This window comes from Necator americanus, chromosome V, assembly GCF_031761385.1.
Source record: "Necator americanus strain Aroian chromosome V, whole genome shotgun sequence".
NCBI classification, from domain to species: Eukaryota; Metazoa; Nematoda; class Chromadorea; order Rhabditida; family Ancylostomatidae; genus Necator; species Necator americanus.
Window position 1 is genome coordinate 20,517,630 of NC_087375.1, and position 22,925 is coordinate 20,540,554.

Consider the following 22,925-nt stretch of genomic DNA (forward strand, 5'->3'; position numbering starts at 1 on the left):
CACATATGTGCGTATATAATTTGTCGGTAAAGGAAGTTACGAAAGTGTGCCTAGTGCAGAGCAACGAAATGCGATACGCAAATCAGGAATTTCTTGTACGTCCTTATGCAAATTTTACACTTTAAGTGAGTTGTTCAGTACTTGTTTGCCAAAAATTTGAGGGATTCTCGGTCTTTTGTATAGTGGTAAATGTATGGTGGTAAGTCACTTCACTGTTCCAGTTCCCGTCAACTGTGCTCTTTTCCCGATAAGAAAATCAAATATTGATTCGATCATGCAACTTTTCCACTTGCTCACTACTACTGGCGGTAAGTGTAGTCCTTTAGTTGTTTTTTTTTGTTCTATATTATAAAATAATTATTTATATTTTTAAGCCCTTCTTCTATTAGACTGCAACACAAGAGCAGCAGAACTGAATTTATGCGATGCAAAAGGAACATTGCAGTGCGAAAACTATCAAACTTGTTGTTTGTTCGCAAATGGTGAACATGGTAACCATCTATATCAGGATTTGCAGAATCTACAGTCCTTTCCAAGATTTCCGCCCCCAAGATCATCACATTCCAGTCTAAGCGTTTTTATTTTTGTTTGAGGAGCAACACTGCATAGGTGGTCAGTGTAGTCGGGCCAGAACGCCATGAAGAACTGTGCAGCTGCGTCAGCGGTTGCGATCGTAGCGGTGCGGAGGAGCGTAGCGGTTAAGATAGAGTGAGGACTTTTACCACCACCGTTCATAACTGCAGTTCTCAATGGTCCCACCTCAACTCCAACTGCTATCTCCACTGTGCAGCCGGTTGTGCAACTGCACCGTGCTTCATGTCGTTTCAACCCGACTATACAACCCGAAATTCGCGAATTTCTGACTGCCTCTTTTCGCGGAGTGCGTGTAACGGTAAGCATTGCGGTGAACTTGACGCTACGGTCAAGTTCATGGTGGCCAATCGCAATGGTGACCAAAACGTGAATCTTGGCTAGCACTGCACACATTTCTACAATAATGAATATTTTGTCTGTTGTTTCTGATGTGACTGATGCATATTTCTAGGGTGCTGTCCATTCACGATTGCAAATTGTTGTCCTTCGACCAATTTTTGTTGTCCGGCTGGGTTTCGCTGTGGGGATAGCAATTGCCTTAGGATAGATTTGTGATGAATTGAGCAAAGAACGGGGAATAAAATTTTTCACAGAAGAACATACGATCTTTGGCTAAAAACTTCCGTTGACATGGGTTTTCGTTTGTGCTCTATCACATTCTGCATCCATATTCTCCGCAGCAAGTTTGACACTAATCTTCAGTTGAGTGAACAATAATAATATTCTTTGTAAACTCAAGAAACGAGTGCAACGAGCTGTAATTATTATAGTTAGGGAACAGTTCCAAAACACCAAGAGGACAACTTTTGTCCATACGATTGTCAGTTCATGTTTTAGATTCTTGGAACAATTCTGCCTCTGCCGTTTAGCAGACCCACCCACACCTAGTTCACCCACACCGATATGCTCATCAGAAAAACGTCTGGCAAAAACCTGATGATCTTCGCATACTGCATTTTCCAAGAACCGTACGTATCACTTTCAACCACAATTTCTCCAGATAACAGATAGGAGTCTGTCTAAGCAATCCGCAATCCGTAAACAATCTGATCATTCCCTAAAATGTGCAGGAAAACAACTTCCATTTCTGTAAGGATAAGATACATGTCATCCATCGCTCGCAAATTACCCGATAAACACACTAAACACTTTCTGCCATATATATACATCCACTGTTTCGTGACAGTTCGGTGAGAACATAAAATGTCCACATTTAACCGTTTCAATAAAGTGTTCATAGACGTCTATGAACAATCTCATCAATTATAATAAGGTAATTAATTACACACTAAATACTGTTGCAATGAGAAACAGCGACACTATTAAGTAGCTTAATAATCACCTATTTCAAGGAATGATGGCTGGGATGGTTGGAGACTGCAGAAGTGAAGATCCCGTGAAGGAATATTAAATATTAAAAGAAAAACATGGGAAAATCCATAGTAAACGGAACGAAACAAAATGTCACAGGAACGTGTACCGGATAGGGCAAAATTTGGCTAATCACGAATGCCTGAAGCAATGTGTGAGATTGATGAGAAAAAAAATGAATCTGATTGAGAAAAGGGAGGAAAAGAGGAGGGAAATTCCAAAGAGAGGAGTGTCACAGTAGCTGTGCATTCAATACCAGCCCTTTGTCATCTGTAGCTACGTATATCACAACGAATCAACAAGCGAAACAATTTTCTAAGGTAATCGCAGTCATTGCAACAGATACTTTACAACAGATTTACCGTAGCAAGGAAAGTGTAATGGCTGCGAAAATAACGCTGCTGTTGCAACGATAAGTAGGAAAACAAACCACACGACAAATAGTAAATCGACACAAGGAGAGACCATACGACAGTGAGCATTTGATGCCGATCTTCAGAAATCACAGACGATGCATACTTGACGTATAAGAGCTTCTGAATGGATGGACATACAGTATTCAATATGAAACGGTGAACAAGATAGACGAAGTGTCTTAGGACTATGACACTGTCAACATTTGAAAAAAAGCCCTGCTGAAGCATGTGTAGCCAACCTTAAACTACAGACGCCGGCTTCGAGGAGAGCTGATCTTCCCTGAAATTCGCCTCTTCTTGTTCAAGAGCCTTCGCAGCCTCACGTTCCAACTGCTCTAGTTGATCTTGATGACGTTTTGCCAGCTGTTCTTCATGCTTTTCGCCTCTTAAAGGACTCGATAAACAAGAGCAGACAACAGGCAGAGAAAAAGGGAGAATGCGAAGAAATGGAATGAATATACTTTTTGGCAAGTCGCTTTCGTTCCTCGACGAACATCTTCAGGTTCTTCTCATGCAATTCTTTCAAACGACGCTCACGCTCTGCTTTGGTCTTAATACCTTTGTCCTGCAAGGAGAAAAAAACTGCTTCACATAGCATACTGAACAAACACGTGTAGGTCAGAATATAGTACTGACAAGGTTCAAGATTTTAGCGTCCTCCATGCTCTTCTTTGTCTGAGTTTGTTTCAGCTCTTTTGTCTCGTTTTCAAGTCGCAATTTTAGGCCCTGCATCTGTACCTTCTGCGCTTCGAGCAGAAGTTTCCTGAAGTACACAAGACTGCCTTCATTTCTATCTAAATCAATCATACTAGTAATGTGAACAAAAAGACAGCACTGCCAGTGGTAACTGGCATTAACATTTCAAAGTAATCTTTCTGTCAATAACTAAAATTTGTAATGGACGCCGGTTTCTTGCATTTTACCATTCTATCACGCTGATGTTATCCATCAATCTTTCTCTGCTCAAATACTTCACACTGTATATCTTTTAGAACTTTGGTATGACTATTTAAATTATTATGAAACTGGATAGCAAGGTTACCGTTACGTACTTCTCCTTAATTGTAAGACAGTGGAACATGCAGACATCTAGTCACCTGAGTGTTTCGGTCTGCTCCCGAAGTTGAGTTTTCCGCAACTCGAATTCTTCTGCTTCATGCCGCCTCATCATTGCAGACCATTCGTCCGTTTGCACATTAACAAGAGATCGAACCTGCACGTATGGATGGCGTATCCGCTAAATAAACTTGTCGAATACTATCAAAATTTCTCACTCGGTCGTTAGTCGCCATGTCGCTGGCACCGGCAGAGTCGAAGTTCTCGCTAGCTTGGCGTCGAGTGCCTTTCTCTTTCCTTGTGGATCGACGATTGTTCGTCATCAATTTGTCGACGTTTGTTTGCTGTAGAAATATCCAGTATAGGAGAGTAGCCCGTATGATTCACAAAAAGTAAAAATTTCCACTAAATTCGTTCACGAACGCGAACACGGTATAGTCGGATGGATGGATATGGTTAGGATCCTCGTGAGTACTAAGTATAACGTCACAGTTTGTGGACAGTAAGCTAACACAACATTGCTAAAGACACTAATATAATGTACATAAAATGCTTCTGGGTCAAATAGCATGTAACAGTTAAGTAGGAATCGGTGCCGCATGGACATGGCGACAACTATGCAGTTAGGTTTCAAATCACCGCAAAACAATGGATCTCACTAAAGCCAAAAAAAAAGAAGGTTAGAAGCGGCTACCTAAGCACTTAGAAGAACGTAGTGTAGAAACTTACAATCCAAGCGATGGAAGCACGTCTGGGTGGCTGTAAGCATTATCACTAACTAACTATCTTCCCTATAATTCATGTAACTAAGGTACTACTTTCCAAAGGATCAATACACCTTGTAGTCCAAACATTGAGCGAAAGATGCAACTGAAATAACACCTTTTAATGAACTACTTTAACAAACCTGTTGCTTTTGAATGCTGTCGCGTTGCTTTTGATGCTTCTTTTTGAGTTCCTCGTTCTCCTTCTGGAACTTTTTCAGAAGCTTAGCAAACAATTTGTCCTTTTTCAAGTCATCCACCTCAATCGGCTCAACCTGTAAGAATTCTTATAATAGGCCAAAAAGGCATAATAGTCGATACCTATCTAAAAAAATCACGCTTTGTTGTGATCACTAGCAACAGAAACCGGTACCATCAGGAGCAATTTCAACCTAATGCGCTGCTTGTAAGGTGAAATTGTCTTCGATGCTACCAGCCTGAATTACTTTTGATGGGTGCATGCAGCATAGGTTTCATCAAGAATTTAGGACAAAAATGAAGCAAAAAGTATGTAGAATGAAAAGTACTAATCGGGAATAATTGCCATACAATATGAGGATCGAACTTCACATTTCAATGGATAGTTGCCTTAAACCAGGTGACAGTGTCATGACATTTGAAAAAGGTCAAACTACGGGAGCAGTCGCATGCAACAGCTCCACCTGCAGCTTATCGTCCTGTTTTCTCATAGAAGCACGCCTCATAGACGTATTGAACTGAGCCGAAATCGACTCAGGGCATGGTTTCCGACCGTCTGGAGGAGCTGACAGATGAGTATTCTGATGTGGACCATCTGCACGAGTGCTTCGCGCAAGAGGACGTTTCCACGAAAACCCAGTTGCTAATCCCTGGGCATTCCGGTCATCAAGATACAGAGGAGTTGTTGCAAGAGAAACGCAATTCCAAACCTTAAATTTGTCGACCGGAGCCGACGCTGCCTCATTGTTAGGCTTTGAGGAACCAGTTGAGGCCACATTTCCGTCAGATCGTGCAGACGACGGAGGATTTTCTTTCCTAAAAGACGTTTCTGGTCAACAGTGCAACAGGTTCGAGACCAATTCTATGTCAAGCGTTTGCTAAATTGCTCCAATGAATGCTAAACTCACTCATTAAGTAGGTTGGCTGCAGAACCATTCGTCTTTTGCAGAATTTTGCTTTTGGCAGCGTTCGCCTTGGCGGGAACCTGAAAGCAAGGATGTCAAAAATGAATAAAAATAGATGTAAAACACTAATCACTACGATCTACTCATTCATTTTTACTGAAGTTCACTACTACTACAGGAGTAATAAAAGTGAACTTCAGTAAAAATTTCAAGCTCTGTTCACACAAAAACAAAACTTAACATGTTGAGGAAAGAATGAAAAATTCGTAAGATTTTCAAATTTCCAAAGTTTACCAGTCATATAGTTTTTTTCTTCATTTTTCAAGTGCATTCTATTAAGTTTAAGCTAGATGAAGGCAGCAAGAATAGGATAAAATGGTAGTCCAAAATCACTGAGAAATCAAAAAATTACACACCTCGACTATATCACTATCATCCACTCCCATGTGTGCCAAGGCTTCTTGTCGTTTCTTCTGTTCAGAGAGATATGCCCTTGGATCCGCAAGAGCATCCACCAAACCTGTGTGAGTTAGAGTTCGTTACTTCAGAACATCAAGAAGACTGAAAAAGATGACACGAAAGAAGATGAAAAGAAAATAAAGGACACGCACCACTAAGTTCATCAGGAACGTAAGTCTTGATGACGATGTGTACGAATAATGTGGGCGCTAATACCATGGTCTAGAACAAAATCACCTCCACAAGCATGCATTATCATTAGGTATCAAAAAGCAACTTGGTTGGTGTCCGATCGAAGTGATATGTGACGATAGCCAGCCTGTAAGCCATCCAAGGGCAGAATTCGTTGTCCCAGTTGTTTCCCATTTTCGTCGTAAACGGCAAACCTTAGGACAGCCAATTCTGGCAGCACAACCTGGAAGAGGTATGCTTTTTTATTTAAGTTACGAAAAAATAACATGTGAGTAATAAATCTGGACTGTAAAAGCAGTAATCTTCCCAGCAATTAATTTCGATTAACGGCGCTATCACAACTCTGGCACCACAGTGAATCCAAACATTTTTTACAGAACGTTGGATAGGATGTCAATTTCAGTTGGCGATCGCTATCACATTCCTTAGCATTTTAACTCACTTCATTGTGAGAATTCATGCAATGACAATATATGAACTACAACACAATAAAACAATCAAAAGGCGGTCGCACTGTAGAACATTTGTGATTAGCACCCGAAATAACCTCACCGAAAAGAACCTAGCTAAGGAATAACCGATAAAGTATCCTCAGCACAAAGACTTCAAACACAGAAAAGTGGTGCAAAGTGGTTGTTATAGTCAGTGGAATTTTTGCACACATTCAGCAAAATTTAGGGAAAGAATTTTTTGTTAATATTCTGAGATATAAAAAATCCTTATTCATTTACGAAAACCTACCTTTCGGAACACAAACGGAGCTTCAGAATAGACTGGATTCAATCCATTCGCAGGGATAACTTTTGTCTTGTGCTCTTTTCTGATAGTATCCGTAGGAAGACCGTACATTTCTACTTCTACGTAGGTGCCAACCTTTCTATCCGTGAGGAACTGCCCAGAAATTACCTGAAGTCGCATGTGAGAGAATTTTTTTCCCATTTAAAAAAGTAATAGTTGATAAGAGAAACGAAATATGGAGCAGGTAGTCAGAAGGAGTAAAGACTTTGTAAAGAATGTGCATTTATATGTTACTGCTGCCAGATTTTTTAATGTAAAAGAAAAATCTTACACCTGCGCTGCAATCCTTATACTCAAATAATATAGAAAGGATAAAGGATAAAGTTTCTGGCGTTAATCAATCCGCTTGAGATGCGCCCCCATGTTCACTTCAATTTAGAATCGTTTGCGGTTTACGAACATGTAACTGGCCTATACAATGACTTGCTGCGGCTAGCCGATGAGTCAAGTCAGTGTTTTTGTCCTCCCAGGCAAGTCTGGTACCACTTTATCGATAACGGAGGGATGAAAGGCATGGTGAGCACTAGGGCGGATTCGAACCTCCGATCGATCGTGCAGAAAGTGGAACCTCTAACCGCTACACTACACACGCCCTCAAACAATATACTATACTAATATACTCGTGGAGGTGCAAAGTGACGAATTAACCTTCACACAGATCTACAGGCAAAATGTTATCCTTCCTACCAAAGTCAGAATGTAGGAGTAAACTCACCCGGACACTGCAGTGAGCAGCTATTACGCCATCAACAGGTGACTCGGAAAACGGGTCAAATGTTCGGTCTGGACGACGCATAAAATCGGGTTTCAGTAGATAACTGAAAAAAAAAAAGATTTTCGCAAACTACAAAAAATAGAGGAAATCAAAACGAGGGACAAAGTCCTAACGCTCACCCAGAACCGGCATTGTACTCAAATTTCCCCATGTTTAACTGCATATATACATCAGGAGTTTGGAAGTTTAACGCAACCATTTGGCAACCGGCATTCCAGAAGATCTTAAATAAAGAAGTCTTAAGTAAACAGTTATGTGAGAAATGTTTTTGAAAGAACTGACCTGCGGTAGGAAATTGCTTGAATCCACTCGGGCCCCTTTAGGATATATTCTACTCAGCTGCCGCTTGTTATAGTTAACGAACTCTGGAGCGCATTGCTTCAAGTAGCCTAGACCTGTTGATTCGGAGAAAGAGGACATATGATAATGCAAGTTGTTACCTGAAAGGAAATATCAATAGAAGAAACCTTACAGTAGAAAAAAGTTAGTTGGTAGTAGTTTGAGAGAACAAAAAAAAAAAAGAGACTAGAAACGAAGTAGTCCATGAATGCATACGTAAAAAGCTTACTTTCTGCTACATCAAAACCGCTGAATTTGACTGGATGTGTATAATTGATAAGTGATGATAATAATGGATGGATATTTGTTGTCGCTCCTGTGTAGTGGTACTCCGCAAAGATCCGTTCCTCTTCCTCCTTGGTGAGAATGGGCTAAAACAAGCAAAAATAGCGCGTTAAGATTGAAATGATCAGTTGTAAGGGAATGTCTCCTTGCATTTACAACAGAGAGGTTTGTTAAATTCAACCCTCAGGCGGTTAACTGATACGAAAAGAACGTAAGCAACAGTTATCGAGACACTCCCCGTGGTACAATGCATTCCAAGCGAATTAAAAACAAAAGTGACGCATAACAAGAACCCCTCGGAAGCTAAAACATGCGAAAAGCAGCCATAGCAAATGTGTGCTATCTAGATGATTGATTCAAGTCCGAGATATGCGGTCTACGGTGGATGCAATCATGCTTTCCATGCAAGTACAGCGGTGCTATTAAGAGTAAAAGAAAACAACACGGGTGCAAGACGAGATATTGTCTAGTAACGGTTATTCTATCCATAAAAAAGCCAAATTATGCTCCACCACCAATTCTTTCAAATTAAGTTCTTTTTTTCAAAATGGTGACTCAACTCCACTCCGTTCACTCATACTTGAATAATGAAAATGTAGAAATGTGACCACTTTCAGCATTTGTGTTGTTGAATATGCCGTACCTTAGGGTAGTTTCAGCAGATTTTCTTTCTAGACAATATCTCGGCGAATTTCTATCTCGCAGTGAATGAGAAATAAAATGGAAACACTATGTAAGGGCCATTCAGATTCTTAATCATTCATCCATTCACAAGCGGACAAAAAGGCGAAAAATTACCACGTGCTGCTGGCGTCACTCACAGACAAATGAGATCGCTTGTTTTCTGATTAATAAAGAAAGCGCCATCAGCAGTGTGACAATTGTTCCGCCCAGTCCAATGCACCAGAACGCGCCTTCTTTTTGCCGCGTGAAGATGATGTTCTCGGGAGATCGAGTAGAGCAGCAGAGTCCGAGTGATCTTCTCGATTGGTTCGACGAAAAGATCGTTTATTCATAGAGCTCCCAGTACGCTCCAGTACATCCAGCTGATCCTGTGAGCGCCACGAGGTCGACACCACGTATACACTTATATGTATGAGTCAAAAGAATCAATACATAACATACTTTTAATGTAAGTTATAACACACGTCACTGGTTGTTATTAGGCTGCAGCATAATTCTTACATATTCCCCGAACATCCATAAAAATGTCGAAAATGTTATTGTTTACACTTTTCAACAGTGAAGTAATTCTTTCGCTAACAGGTTGGGCTTCCGTTCACATAATGTCTAAGCCCATAGTGGAATACCACAGATAAAACAAAAGAAAAATTAGTGCAGAACTGAACATATGGCACAGCCTAACAACTGTATGAACTTAAATTTGAGCACAACAGATGTACTTCGGGAGGTCCGTTGGGTATAAGATTTTATTTGCACAACGGTAGAAAACGCTATGTGACCTCATTTTATATAAGAAAAAAATTAATGGGCCAGTGACATTTAACAAATTTAACTCCCTTTTGGATAGCACGGAACAGGATAGAGGAAAGCATGAAATGGACTAGATGCATTACCTACGTATAGTGATAGTGTAAGAAGTTGGAAAAGGAAGGTAGATGTTCCGAGAAGAACTGAACACTCTATTTGCAAACTAAAAATATGGCTTTGCTGAGAAAGAAGAAGATGGATTGGAGTGAATAGAGTGGTTAGACGGAATGATGAAGTATTCTGTAATTAAAATACTCGAATTAGTTTAAAAAACACAACATAAATGTCTCGTACTTGAGACTAACTCTCAATATATTATTCCCACATGTTGCCTCATCAAATCGGCCTCTCTGGTTTCAAAAAAAAAAAAAATAGCACGAAATTTTAAAGGATCAGCGCAGATTCTATGCACGTTATCAGAGAAGAACAAACAATAAGAGGAGTACAGCGCTATGGATGAATTGAAGCCAAATCATGTGGAATTTTTTCCCAAAGGTGTCCAAACCAACCCAAAAGATGGATGAGACCGATGCCTCGTACGTATTGCGCTATGTCCATGAGGCCTTAAGATTATGGTTTCAAATGGTTCAGTAGCTTAGAAAAGCGAGAGAAAACCGAGAAGCGCTTGAAAGCGTCTCCATCACTGGCTGGAAGACACGAGAAGGGAGTGCGTACGGCCCAAAGGGTAGCTGTGGAGTTGTGACTGTGTGCAGTAAATAATTTAAAGCATATTAAGTATGGGAAGAAAGTAAAAAACAGAGGCAGAATGAACTAGTTCATTTTCCTCTAAAACTTGGAAACTCTGACAACAATCAATCAACTTGATTTTCCTGTAATTTCACGAAATAACACAGCGTTGCGAATGAAAAGTGACATCTTCAAGAGGTGAGAAAAAGCGATTGTTAGCAACACGGCACACTCTTTCTCTACAATAAAAAAGAAAACACACCTGCTTCTTGGTGAACCCGAGTGATTTTAAATTTTTTGATATAAAATTCTGTTTCAATTCAGGATGGGCTTCGTCGGGTTCTTTGCATGGTTGAACTTCACCTAAAAAAATAATGGTAAAGATTCACTTAATAGGACATATGCGCTAGAATAGATAACTAAAGATAGCATCGTGGTAATAATGTAATGTTGCCCAACCTTTTAGAGCCATCTCTCTACATAAGTAAAAGATAGAATCAAACATTATGGTTCATTAGTTCTTATTAGACTATTTGTAGCCTTCCACTTGAAACCATTTGTGTGCACTGGCTGTTATCATCCGTTATATCATAGAGATTTTCTACTGTCGACGTCAATAAATTCTATCAAATGGTGGATCATGATAACGACTGGATTTGTTCAAGATAAGAACACAAACGATGGAATGCCTTCCAAATTCGGTAATCACACCAAGAACTTTCTCATCCTGTTTTCGTTCACAAATAAATAAAAAAAAAACGAAGGGGCACATGAACAATAGTTAAAATAACAACAATGTTGGAACGCTGCCTATGTCTAATAAATAAATGAAACCAAACCACAACACCGCTGATTATTAACAGAATAGAGTACGGCGAAAACTGGCGGTATTCATATAAAGAACAAAAGCAGCTGCCAGTTAAAATGAAGGTCTGGCTTCAAGTAGTCGCTCACCAGGTGTTGGTGGTTTGATAGCTGGACAAGTGACCGCTGGTGGCTCAACTTCCGGATGTGCGCGTTGATCACCAGCTGAAAAAGAAATAACTCAAGTGAAGAGAAGATGGCGTGTTAATTCAAGCTAACGTTCAACAATCTCTTTCAAGCACCTCCACTGTTGGACAATCTTGTGGACGCTGCCCTTTGACGCGTGCCCAAAACAGAGCGAAGAATATTACAATAACTGAGAACTCTGCACATATGCATGCAACTATCATATTAGAACGATCATTACGATGAAGAAACGAAATGATCGCAGAGGGCAGTATTCAGCAAAACAAAATGTTGCATACGATCACATCCAAATGAATAGTCTGACGTTTTAAGGTAGAATTGATGCTAACAGAAAATAGTAGAATAATAAACCAGAAAATTTGGTTCAAAAAATAGCAGAATCTCCTTTCTCTGCACCAAATTTGAACAAGGATTTAAGGTTGAGCGGGAAGGCAACAGTCCCCATCAATTTACCAAAGCTTCATTTGTTGTTTCAGAGCACTTTATTAACGATAGTGAGCAGTAATTCGCTAATTTTGACCATATGTTTCATCTTCCCGGGCTGAATACAAACCTCACAAAGCTATCTAAGCAAAGAAACACAACCTTATCATGCATTGTTTCAAGAACAAGCTAAGAATGGGAAAGATAGGAAACTGGGAGGGTTATTTAGTGAAACACATATAACTATCCACTTCTACACGGAATGACCAAATGAGTACTGTTCTTCTATGTGCACTCATAAATAAGATTAGGCACTCGCGAGTGTGAATAAGGATAAACAAACGTGAATATTATCTAAATAATATAACCAACAAAAGTACTGCAATAGCAGAACTAAGGTAGATTTCATACTCTACCGTTCAGGCGTCCAAAAGCAGATTAAAGACTCAACAGACTTTCGAAAGAAAATGTAGCTTTAGAAATCGAGTAGGCTGCTGTTACAGAATCACCTTGTCCGAAATAGCCTACATTACGTACCAGAAACTGTAGTGATTATGACAGATATTACATTTACATTACATATCACATTTAAAACAAAAGCATCTAAAAATAGTGACAAAATAAATTGTAGTAGTCGCAAATGCAGCGCAAATGCCGCTGCATAATGTGCAAAGAGTTGTTTCACTGAGCGATGCAAAAGCTAAGTCACTGGGCGGATCCCTTTGTGCCGCAAAATGTGAAATCAACCTTAGGAAGCTACCATGGAATCATAACTGCTTCGTTTCAACAACGCAAGTGCCTAACAAGATGAAGTATACGATATTCAGAAAGTACTCATTCGATCAATCATATTCGCACCTAATGGCGATTGTCGACCTTTCATAGAGATTGCTCGGAGTGAGAAACGAGGCGATCGTATCACGAGCTTGTGACTGAGTGCACGGTCGAGCGGAGTAAGCAGTTGTGGAGCTGCTTGTGGTTGTGATGAATCCACTGATTGTACGGAAGGACGACACGAAGTCGTTGACGCGCTGACATTCGTCGACGATTGGACAGACAGGTCGTCTTCGTCGGACGTCTCGCCATCGTCTTCCTCACAGCAGTCGACTAAATAAACCCGCGCCTTTCCCAGTTATGGGTATTGATGAAAACAGGTATGAACTCGCAACACATAACATAACTCTCGGCAAACGTTCAACGTTTAAACGTTCACATCAACTTACTTTCACTTATTTGTACCCATAACCAAATCATAAACCATAACAAAAAGAAGAATTAAAGTGGGTAGGTTTTCACACACGCTGATAAAAAACAAACAAGAAAAATGCGCAGAATTTTCGAAACAAGGACTTATACGTATATAAAAAAACCAAACAGTTAGTTATCTCAAACCTTCTCCTAAAATGCATATTATATCATTTTCGTTCGCATCGCACCTTTACGAAAATAAAATCCCATAGATAACCGGAACGTATATTCACCTATAGTGAGATCGAAACGACACGAAGCACGGTGTAGCTGCGTAAGCTGCGCCGTAAAGAAGGCGCTGGAAATCGAGGTAAGACTATTGTTAACAACATCGAGGAATGGTGTCAGCAAAGATGTCTGCCTAGAGTCCAACCGCTGCAGTGGACCGCACCGCTTCGAGCACAGCCGCCTACGCAACTGCACAGTGCTTCATGTCGGTTTGACTCTACTATACGCTACATGTGTTTTTAATGAAAACACGCGTGACGAAAGTTGGAGTAATTCGATGAGTGTGTACTAGGTCATATTAACACTGCCACTGCTGATAATCGAGACAAGGAACTCCTGAAAAGTCTCGGCTTCTGTCAAACCTATTACAAAATCACCCGAAGGATGCCGTCACTTCAATAAAAGTGTCGCAAAAACCAATCAAAGAGAAAGAAATAGCTGCGAAAGACGATCTGCAAGTTGCCGAAAGTATGGAAGAACTCAACAGCTTTTAATCTGCATCACAGCACTCGACCTAAGCACTGAGCGTATGCGACTATTTATGGCTAGTACTTCTTAACTTCTACAGAATAAAGCCAAGAAACAACATCTCATTAAAGCAACGAGGGCACTTTAAAATAGGAACGCGTACATGAGCGAACTAAACAAGACCACCATTCCACTGGCGTAAACCGAGGAGAACAGGCGTTTTTAGCTTCCTCAGAAGTAAGGGAGTCATTTTTCCTTTCACTTGGAGAACGCACTTAACAGAAACAGTAACAATAAGGCGAATCACCACGGTTAACAACTTCGTTGCGATCAACAATATGCAACTCTAGTGGGAGCTCTCTGTTCGGATATGCGAAGGTTAATCATTGGTTAGTAGAGTGATTATCATTAATGGATAAATATATCTCCATGGTAAGAAGTATTTCCTCAAGCTAAGTCTGTAGAAACCTACGCGGTGATATCGAATCCTCGCCGACAACCTCAGGAGTCTCTGCTATTTCGTCTTCTTCATCCAATTTCCCCTCACGAAGGAACTGATCAAGTTGATGCTTCTCAATTTCAGGCTTAAGACGTTTATTCTTGATGAGGATCTTCCGTCGCAAACGGTTTGGAGAGGGAAGGGGAACGCCAGCATCTAACTAAAAACAACGATGACAGAAACAAAAGAGGAGTAATTAGAGAAAAACACTGTCGCACTAACAGTGAAAAATCGTCAGCACAGCAACAAGCAAACCGATAACTTACTGGGAAATCGTCTAGCGGCTTTGCTAATAACATATCTCCAAAGATATCCATACAGTACTTAGCCATTTTCAACTGATTTGATTTGGAGCAATGGTTTTCAAATGATAAAATAACCGGAAATTCTGACCGAGCAAAGGCTGTGTCACGGATCTGGTACAGAACATCCTGAACAAAAATAAATTCAGTCTAAAAGTTTGTGCAAACCTTTCAACATTCGTAAAACGAATAAAACTATAAAGTACTCAAAACTTAACGTAACTGTTCTCAAGTCGAAATTAACAGGTTGAACTCACTCTGAAGAAAACATCGGTACACATGGCTTTTCCATGTGTGATTATTGGCTCTCCTTTGTTTTCTCCTGTACCGTCCCAACAATCCAGTTCGATACAGCGGCAGCCCGACAATAAAACCTGTAAAAACAACAGAATGTTTAGGAAGAACAAAAGTAAAAATAAAGTACCATTTAGCATAACATTAAGGTACAAAAAGGCACTAGCGACCAAAGCGACCACTAGCGATTGAAGTACAAAAACTGACTTGTCGGTATATTTCCGAAGAAGATTTCCCTCCGTATTGACGACCCGTTAGGTAAGTGTTGTGAGAGCTGAATGATACAGTATATCAAATATACCAAGTTTGCCGGAAGAGAAAGCTACACGAAAATAAGGAAACGGTGCTGCAATAAGGGAAAAAACTACAACTACTCACCTATTGATGTAATAATGACAGAGTGGCTGGTCCATATCCTGATGCATATCGATTCGATCCAAGAACACGGGAGAGTTTTCATCCGACATAAGGAAACGGAGAAAGGCGTCGCCGGACATTTTCCCTAAGGTAATTAAGTAGCCATCTGCTGCACGAACTCCACAACTATGACTAACCGCTTACCATTTTCAATGTAGTTGTTGTCTTGTTCGTACTTACTTATAAGCACCTGCGTCCTAGTGTTGTCAAAAAAGGGAAAGAGAATCTCATTTAATCTTGGATCCCGTTGTTCCTCGTTCAGAAAATTCGTTAATCGGTCTCTCGTCAAATACTCTTTCTGGCCACTTCTGAATTACACTACATTTGAGAGAGAGAGCGGCGGAATGTAAACAAAAATACTAACAAATTCACAAAAAAACAGAAACAATTTTCGATAGCAGAAAGTAACAATTTCCAATTTGTCCTAAGACAATATTTTGTTTTCTTCCATGGACAATAGTGGATATGCGAAAGGCAATTCACTGCTTTTTCGTTAGTGCGACGCAATTTATATAAGCATTAAAGGGAACAGTTCTCTTAAAAATATCAACAATCTGCCTTTGCCCTTTGATATCCAGGTTTCACAAAATAACAACTTCCTCAATCTTTTGGATGCTAGTTCCAAGTTCGACCTTTTTTGAATCTTGGCATCGTAGAGGTTGATTGTGTACTACTTTCTTAAGCTGAACCAAGATTGTTAATTAAGACAGCGGCAACGGTTTCATCTGAAGCTCAAGGGCGCATTGCCTCCATAAACATGGCTAACCGCATTGCTCAGTCCAATGGGTACCCAGCAAAGGTCTCTCATTCAAATCGGAACCATGCAACTGAGCGGCGGTGCCACAGGGTAGAACAAGCAACAAAGATCCCTTTCTGCCTTCCTTTTATTTCGGATGACATGAGCAATGCAGTGCGAGCAAGCTTACGACAGGCGGGTCTGCAAGACTCAGTCAGAGTAGTGGACATACCACCTGTAAACCTGAAGAGCAGCTAGTCCGCAATCGCGTATATGACAGACTTTGTGAGACACCTAATTGCATAGTTTTTCCGAACGGGAGGCAGGGTGATTGCGTGGTATCGAGAGTTATCTATCTAATAACCTGTCAGTTATGTGGGCTGAGTACATTGGCGAAACAGGAAGATCACTATGTGTCCGCATCAAGGAGCACCTAGACGGGCTCATAAAATCAAAAACAACATCCCCTTTAGGTGCTCATCGCAGACAGTGTCATGACAACACCCCTTTCAAGATAGCTGTCACTATCTTGGCACGCGAATCAGACGTTCTAGCGCGAAAAACATTGGAAGCGTTTTATATCACGGCCAAAAGTCCTATCATGAATCGTAAAGAAGAATGCATCGCTGTGACCAACGAGCTGGCGCCATATCAGGACCTTTGCGGGTTTTGACCTACGGGGTCAGAGGCGGGGGTATCGTTACTAGTTAATACTAGCGGCGCAACCCTCACAACTGGTGGTCCGCTAACATCACGATTTCGTGGCTATCAAGGTGAGCGCTGGTCTGCTTTTCTGACGTTGCTTTTAAATAATCTGTTTGCTAAATCATATCTTGTGGGATGACGAGGCGTTTGAGAGAGTAGATTACACGTGTCTTTGATTTTTCCAGGCTCTGAAGAAGGCGACAACGCCGAAACGTTAGCCAGAATAAAGATCAATAACAATCTTGGTTCAGCTTAAGAAAGTAGTACACAATCAAACTTTTGGATGCTGTTTTTAAGGGGTCGATTAACCCACTGTGTCCTGTCCATCGTATACATGGTACGGGAGCAAGTTCATGTGCAGGTTTTTATCCGAGACTTTCTAACCGTCAACAGAATAGACATTTTGGCATTAAATAGCCTTCATTTTAATCGGGATGCTAAGCAACCTTGTACTCAATTCTGGCAGACAAGCAAATAATTTCCAAATATATCAATAAACCAACATATTTTCTTAATATATTTTGACTTTAACCCATATTCAAAACGACTACTGAACCCGTAATCTGGATATGCATGAACCTCTTGGCAATGGCAAGCTGTAGCCGTGGTAAAGATGAGCTATGGTTAATAAAATAAGGTTATCGATGTAATCGAAAAATGGATCTGCATTTTCGCACTAGCACACTATGTGCAAAGTTTGGTCCAAATCGATTCGTCTGGTGAGAAACGTGAGCTGAGAAAGCACGTGCGTTGCGGCAGACGATTTGGCTCACCAGGCAGAACACTTTGGTGTTGGCTCTTTGTGTATTATCTCGACGGTAAGGGTAATACGGCTCGATCGGCAAAACTTGAAACAGTTGTATAGTTCTCAGCAACAAATAGACTTGCAATAGTTAAGAAAAATGCTAATGCTACTCCAATCTCTTTCATAATGATAGAACGAATTCTCCCAGTTGGGTGCTGCAGGAGGTGGAGATGCTCATTGAAAAGTAGCAGAATAAACGGTTCTCAACATAGCACACCACCAAACAGTGATCGAAAATCTGCTATTTCGAGACGTGATAGACTCCTACTGGACATCTGATGCGACGAAGTTTACCCAAAAACTGCCTTCTTGGTGAACATTTATACTCACCAATCAAAAAATATGCTTAAAGACATCACCCCACGAATCTGGGTTTCAGGTGAGTTATGCCTATACGAGGTCGTAGATTATGGTGAGGAGAGTGATTCCGTCCATTTTTTCCTAACTGCCGTGAAAGACCGGCCCGGAAGATGCGGCGCAGTCCAATCGAACTCGTTGTAGAAAATATCGCCCCGGAACGATCAAAGCCGCAAGGTGGTTTTTTTAGGGAAATTAGGAAGAAATGGATGGGATCACCCTCCTCACCATAATCTACGACCCCGCATAGGCATAACCTACCTGGAATCCACACCACCCCAGGTTCGTGGGGTAATGCCTTTAAAGGCAGCATACCACGAGTCTGGGGTGGTGAAATCGGTACCCAAAAGCAAAAGCTTACAATTTCACAAACAATTCTTGCACTTCCGAGCGAGGACAAATTTTGTTGTAGAGACGAATGAACTTTTCAAAAGTCAAGATCTCCACATCTAGTTCCTCACGCTCCTACAAGTAAATAAAAATGACAATAATACGGACCTGAAACCATCAAAAACATACTGGACAATTTTCTCCAAGAAAATTTCATAACCTATCAAGCAAAACTTGAATTTTGCATGCCACGATGCGAAGCAGCACATAAGGAGAAATAAGAAACTGTGGCAGTCCACAAGTGCTTTTAAATAATAGATCATGCACCTTCTTCTTGCGGCCACTGCTGCATTTGTAGATGTTGGTGAACTTCTTGCCCATCGAACGATTCATCACTCGCGGAACCGTATACTACAAACTACAACACAATCACTACACGAAATAAAACCCAATGCTGGTGCTGTTTTCCATGTGGTTCACTATTGATGGGAATACGGACGACCTGAAGTCACTGTGTGTTGCGCCTTCCGGCAACTATGGAGAAGCGCATGCTCACAACTCACAGTGATCACACAATTGTTCTAGTGCATACAATATCATCCAACATTCCAATTTATACCTCAGCAAGAGCACACTTAAAAATAGGACACCTAACAAACGAGTTGTGTGACAAAGAGCAATCAAGGCGCTTGGCGCGTTAATACTGTGAAGCCTTTCTTCCATCTCATAACAAGCACTAGTTAGAAAAATGTGAAAATATGGGCTTAGGAATACTGCGCAAAATGATGAGCAACTGAGGTTGTAACCAGGCCTAATCATTAAAGACTCCATCTCAGTTCATAACTTGACACTCTCCGATTCCAAATGCTTGCATGAGTAATGCTTAACGACCAATGTAAATTAGCAAAGAAGGTTTCCGTAGTTTTCGGGAAATTTCGGAAAATTATTTAGAAAATACTTTGTTCCAAAAAGAATTACAACAAACCTATGTAGATCCAAGGGTAACAATACTGTGCAGCTTCATCTTTCTAATCATGAAATAAAAGTACAGCGAAAAACGGCACAGTGCTCACAATCATGCTCACTCAACTTCCCACAATTAGTACAACGAGGTCACGTTTCACAACAGCATGATAATAGCAATGGACTTACCTTATCCCCACAGAGACCAAGATCGCTCAAACATTTGAGAACCATCTTCTCTGGCTTGCCCGAAGCAAACGTTTTAACGAGGAGTTTGATCGGAATTTTACGACGATCATTAACACTCAAGGTCAGCCACTTCCAGCTGGAAATAATACATCATATTGCCATTAGTTAATAATGATAACCATAATCAGAGAAAAGAAGCGATGTATAGAAAACATATATAGAAATCTGTCATAAAATTTAGCAATTTTCAAAGGCAAAAAGTCTCAGAGATGTGGTCGCGGAGCTTTGAAATGACTTTTATCAAAAGTACAAAGTTGTGGTAGAGTAATACTCGTTCAACTTGTCTCAAATAACTAATAGGAATGTTTGGGGTCAGAGATAGCAAAGAAGCAAGCTTCAAGAGCAATAGGAGCTGAAGGCGGAGAAAGAGAAACAAACGGAGAAAAAAAAAGAAACAAGGAGAGAGGACAAAATGCTAATACGAGACCGATGATATGCAAAAACTCACTATCTGAGGAGATTAGTCGTTGGACAAACATGTCGCATCTTACAGTTCTTCAAGATCTCATTAATTCCTATCCGCCAAGCCTAAAATAGCGAAAAGTGCACAAGACGTACTAAAAAGATACGAATATTAAGGGCCGCTAAGCAGAAAATAACCCTCTAAACTTTAATCTGTGGAATTTTGATGCTACTAGAAGCACATGAAGTACAAAGCAAGCACAAGTCACCTTGGCAATTTCAACGGTTTCGGCAACAAGATAGAAGCTTTGGACATTGACTAAATCTTGTCCGTGAGTTATCCATATCGTACGTTCTTCTAGAGTTTCCCGAGAACCTCGCTGCTCAAGCTCAAAGAGAACGCGTCCGTCTTTAGGCAATCCCGATGGACGCGCTTCCCAAACCTTAACGAAGAGATTTCGAATATAAATTCAATTTGAGAAAATAACATTCAAGAACTCTCAGGAATAGCAAAAAGAAAGTAAAAAAAAAAACCTGGCTCATGTCCAAAACGACTGCATCCCTAGCTTCAACGAGCCAGTAAAGGAAGAACCCGTACTCGTCAACTCTGACATGAGCATTGGTCTCCAAGCAAGTACTTTCCTAGAAGAAAAAGAAATATGAAAGAAGAAATAGGAGGAAAAAAGAACACTTAAAATACAGCACCTGAATGCTGCATTTGATACCGAACGAAAAGAAAACGTTGTGACTTTCACCACAGCTTATCGGTAGAACCAGTTTTCCCAAAGTGAACTGGTTAGGAAGACATCAGTAATACCATCAAGAAACGCGCATCACGTACATATTCCATTCATTTTCATCTGTTTTAGGCTGGCCAAACTTCAACCACTTTCAGGTTACAGATGTAACTTCTCCTGTCTTCTTCTTTACCTTCTACCTGGGAATTAACCGAAAAGCTGTACTCTTACTTCTTAGAGGAGTGTCATCCCAAGAAATAAGGATTCTGCAGATCAGAATTGAAGTAAAGAGAGTCTGTCCATTTGCATGAATTCACAATGTCAGTATTATCTTGTTGATTTTACATTTTTGAAACAAATATTGTTAAAAGTGGTTAAAAAAACAATTTTGGTGTTTGTTAAGAACAACACCAAGCCATCCATTGTGACATAACTGCTCTCGCTATTTTTAGGCCCAAATTTCGGTAGAAACGGCTAGAACATCTTCAATGGAATTGAAAGATTAATTTATAAGCGTTTTTTTAATGTAGCCGGTGATAAAGTACAGGGATGAGGGAAATTAGGGGGATGCGATAATGCTTTGTAGGAGAATCCTACTTAGCAGCGCTTCACTAATCGATCATCAAAACTGTTGGATGACAAAGAAAACATTTTAGCAGCACGTAGTGATTCACGTGGACGACATGAATCATTACGTGAGGCTCATACTCACGTCATCATAGCGATCGAAAACGGAGCCATGTTGGAGCAAACTAGGCACGTTGGGGCGCCAGTTGAATTGGAACTCCTTGGCCATTTGGCCTCTCTTCTCTTAGCGTACTCTGAAGCCCGGCCAGCTTACTCTCGCAATACCATTGCACAATGCTGGAAAAATGAAAAGATCGTTGGAAGCAGAGGTGCGAACACAACAACATCGAGCCGGTCAGAGTATGAAAGCACCGATTCACAAAGCAACCAACACATAAAACACATTGATTCGAGAGAAGATTCAGAGGTGCAAACGTGTGAAAATGGTAATAATAAGCGGAAAGGACGATTAAATGCACAGCAGCGATTTACAACCAACGCAAAGTCGCTCATCTCCACGCGTGATCGTGCGGGGAACTCTGTGAATGCTTATTGAATTTCTCCACAAACAGAGAAACACACTCTCTTGAATAGGAACATCTGTTAACAATATCAGTGTCACAGTTTTATTTCATGCACTCATATAAGGTAGAATAGGAGAACTGAATTGATTAACATTTTTGCAGACCTTTCTAATTTGCAGACCTTTCTAATTTTCCTACACTGAACGCATAATCTCGATCTTACTCTACTCTACGAAAATGCAAAGGAATTTGTTGAACTGCACCAGTTTCATTTTTTCACACAGCTTGTGAATGAGGCTTGAGGTATAGTGAGGGCTATAAAAAGAATGAAGAGCATGGCATGTGATAAGCTTCTTGCAAAACTATAGTTTTCTCAATGCGTTATGGAACATTTAGAACCTTTCTACATGCACGACTTGGTGTACAGATTTCATTTGATCGAGTGAAATTTCAATTGCAAACGAAAACCTTCTCGCAGCTTTAAACCATCACAAAGTGAAAGATTCGAATTTTCACAAAAGCACTTTAAGGAGGCTGAAGAACGGACGACTAAAATTATTTAAAATAGCAACTGTTGAGCCCTAATTATTATATAATAATAATTATATCATGTCGTTAATAACTGCAATAATGAGGTAAGAATTACTGAGTTCAAGACCCCGAAGGAAAATATACAGCTTACAAAAGATGAGAAGCCGAGTTGTTGGGCACCTCAATATCAAATTCAGTTGAGGAAGGCATATTTCGAAAATAGTGAAAAAATCGAAAAAAAAAAATTCTAGCAAGAAGTGGGACTACAATTGCATCTTACGAGCTATCCATTCAATTCAACGAGACCATTTTAGTTACCAGAAAATAGATTCACTGGATTCACGCACATTAAATCCAGAGCACTTTCGCTACATAGTACTCGCTTGTTGCGAATTCTCTATAAAATATATCTTTTAAAAGAATTCGTCTAACGTACGAGGAAACAAAAATAGGCGAAGCCAGGATGATAATTCATTGTACTTTTTTTTCTCTTCAGGCGCTAACAGGTAACCACAGAACAATTTACGGTTACAAACAGACTTCACTACTTATCAATCGAAGATTCTACGAAAACTTTTCAGAATCAAAGTGTGGGGAACTTACATGCGCTAATCGAACTCTTGCAACAAAGAACCATAAAACGACTACGGTGTCACTGATAAGCTGTTTGATAGCACACCAACGTTAACATGAACAGGGAAAAGTGGGCGGTATTGGCGAAGCCGAGGGAAAATCGTGGGTTCATCGATCAATAACGATAACGATGATGCCTGATTCTGATGGTGCATGGCACGATTGT

At 40.4% G+C, this 22,925-nt stretch overlaps 4 protein-coding genes across 7 annotated transcripts; 1 reads left to right on the forward strand and 3 right to left on the reverse strand.

Moving 5' to 3' along the window:
* Positions 1-193: 193 nt before the first annotated feature.
* On the forward strand, positions 194-1,149 carry RB195_014585 (uncharacterized protein; the record flags this gene model as incomplete). The annotated part of the gene is made up of 3 exons (XM_064204920.1): positions 194-308; positions 375-491; positions 1,046-1,149. 3 exons carry the CDS (start codon positions 194-196, stop codon positions 1,147-1,149), a joined length of 336 nt encoding a protein of 111 aa, XP_064060801.1.
* A 57-nt stretch (positions 1,150-1,206) lies between these two features.
* On the reverse strand, positions 1,207-1,648 carry RB195_014586 (uncharacterized protein; the record flags this gene model as incomplete). The annotated part of the gene is made up of 2 exons (XM_064204921.1): positions 1,207-1,349; positions 1,528-1,648. The coding sequence occupies 2 exons, from the start codon at positions 1,646-1,648 to the stop codon at positions 1,207-1,209; spliced, it is 264 nt and encodes an 87-aa protein (XP_064060802.1).
* Positions 1,614-1,832, reverse strand: RB195_014587 (uncharacterized protein; the record flags this gene model as incomplete). The annotated part of the gene is made up of 1 exon (XM_064204922.1): positions 1,614-1,832. One exon carries the CDS (start codon positions 1,830-1,832, stop codon positions 1,614-1,616), a length of 219 nt encoding a protein of 72 aa, XP_064060803.1.
* A 635-nt stretch (positions 1,833-2,467) lies between these two features.
* On the reverse strand, positions 2,468-21,300 carry RB195_014588 (uncharacterized protein; the record flags this gene model as incomplete). Of its 4 annotated transcripts, XM_064204924.1 has the most annotated exons (35): positions 2,468-2,501; positions 2,621-2,651; positions 2,705-2,766; positions 2,843-2,946; positions 3,018-3,144; positions 3,479-3,594; positions 3,656-3,781; positions 4,345-4,476; positions 5,110-5,215; positions 5,308-5,384; positions 5,721-5,824; positions 5,916-5,985; positions 6,041-6,178; positions 6,697-6,861; positions 7,469-7,571; positions 7,648-7,751; positions 7,811-7,968; positions 8,097-8,238; positions 9,067-9,204; positions 10,593-10,693; positions 11,285-11,359; positions 12,623-12,871; positions 14,181-14,367; positions 14,474-14,638; positions 14,767-14,883; positions 15,011-15,077; positions 15,182-15,305; positions 15,365-15,528; positions 18,185-18,288; positions 18,481-18,564; positions 19,306-19,441; positions 19,814-19,893; positions 20,037-20,210; positions 20,302-20,409; positions 21,217-21,300. In XM_064204924.1, 35 exons carry the CDS (start codon positions 21,298-21,300, stop codon positions 2,468-2,470), a joined length of 4,056 nt encoding a protein of 1,351 aa, XP_064060806.1. The 4 variants fall into 4 exon arrangements, with proteins under 4 accessions (XP_064060806.1, XP_064060805.1, XP_064060804.1 ...); XM_064204925.1 differs by lacking the exon at positions 12,623-12,871; XM_064204926.1 differs by lacking the exons at positions 9,067-9,204; positions 12,623-12,871.
* Positions 21,301-22,925: the final 1,625 nt, after the last annotated feature.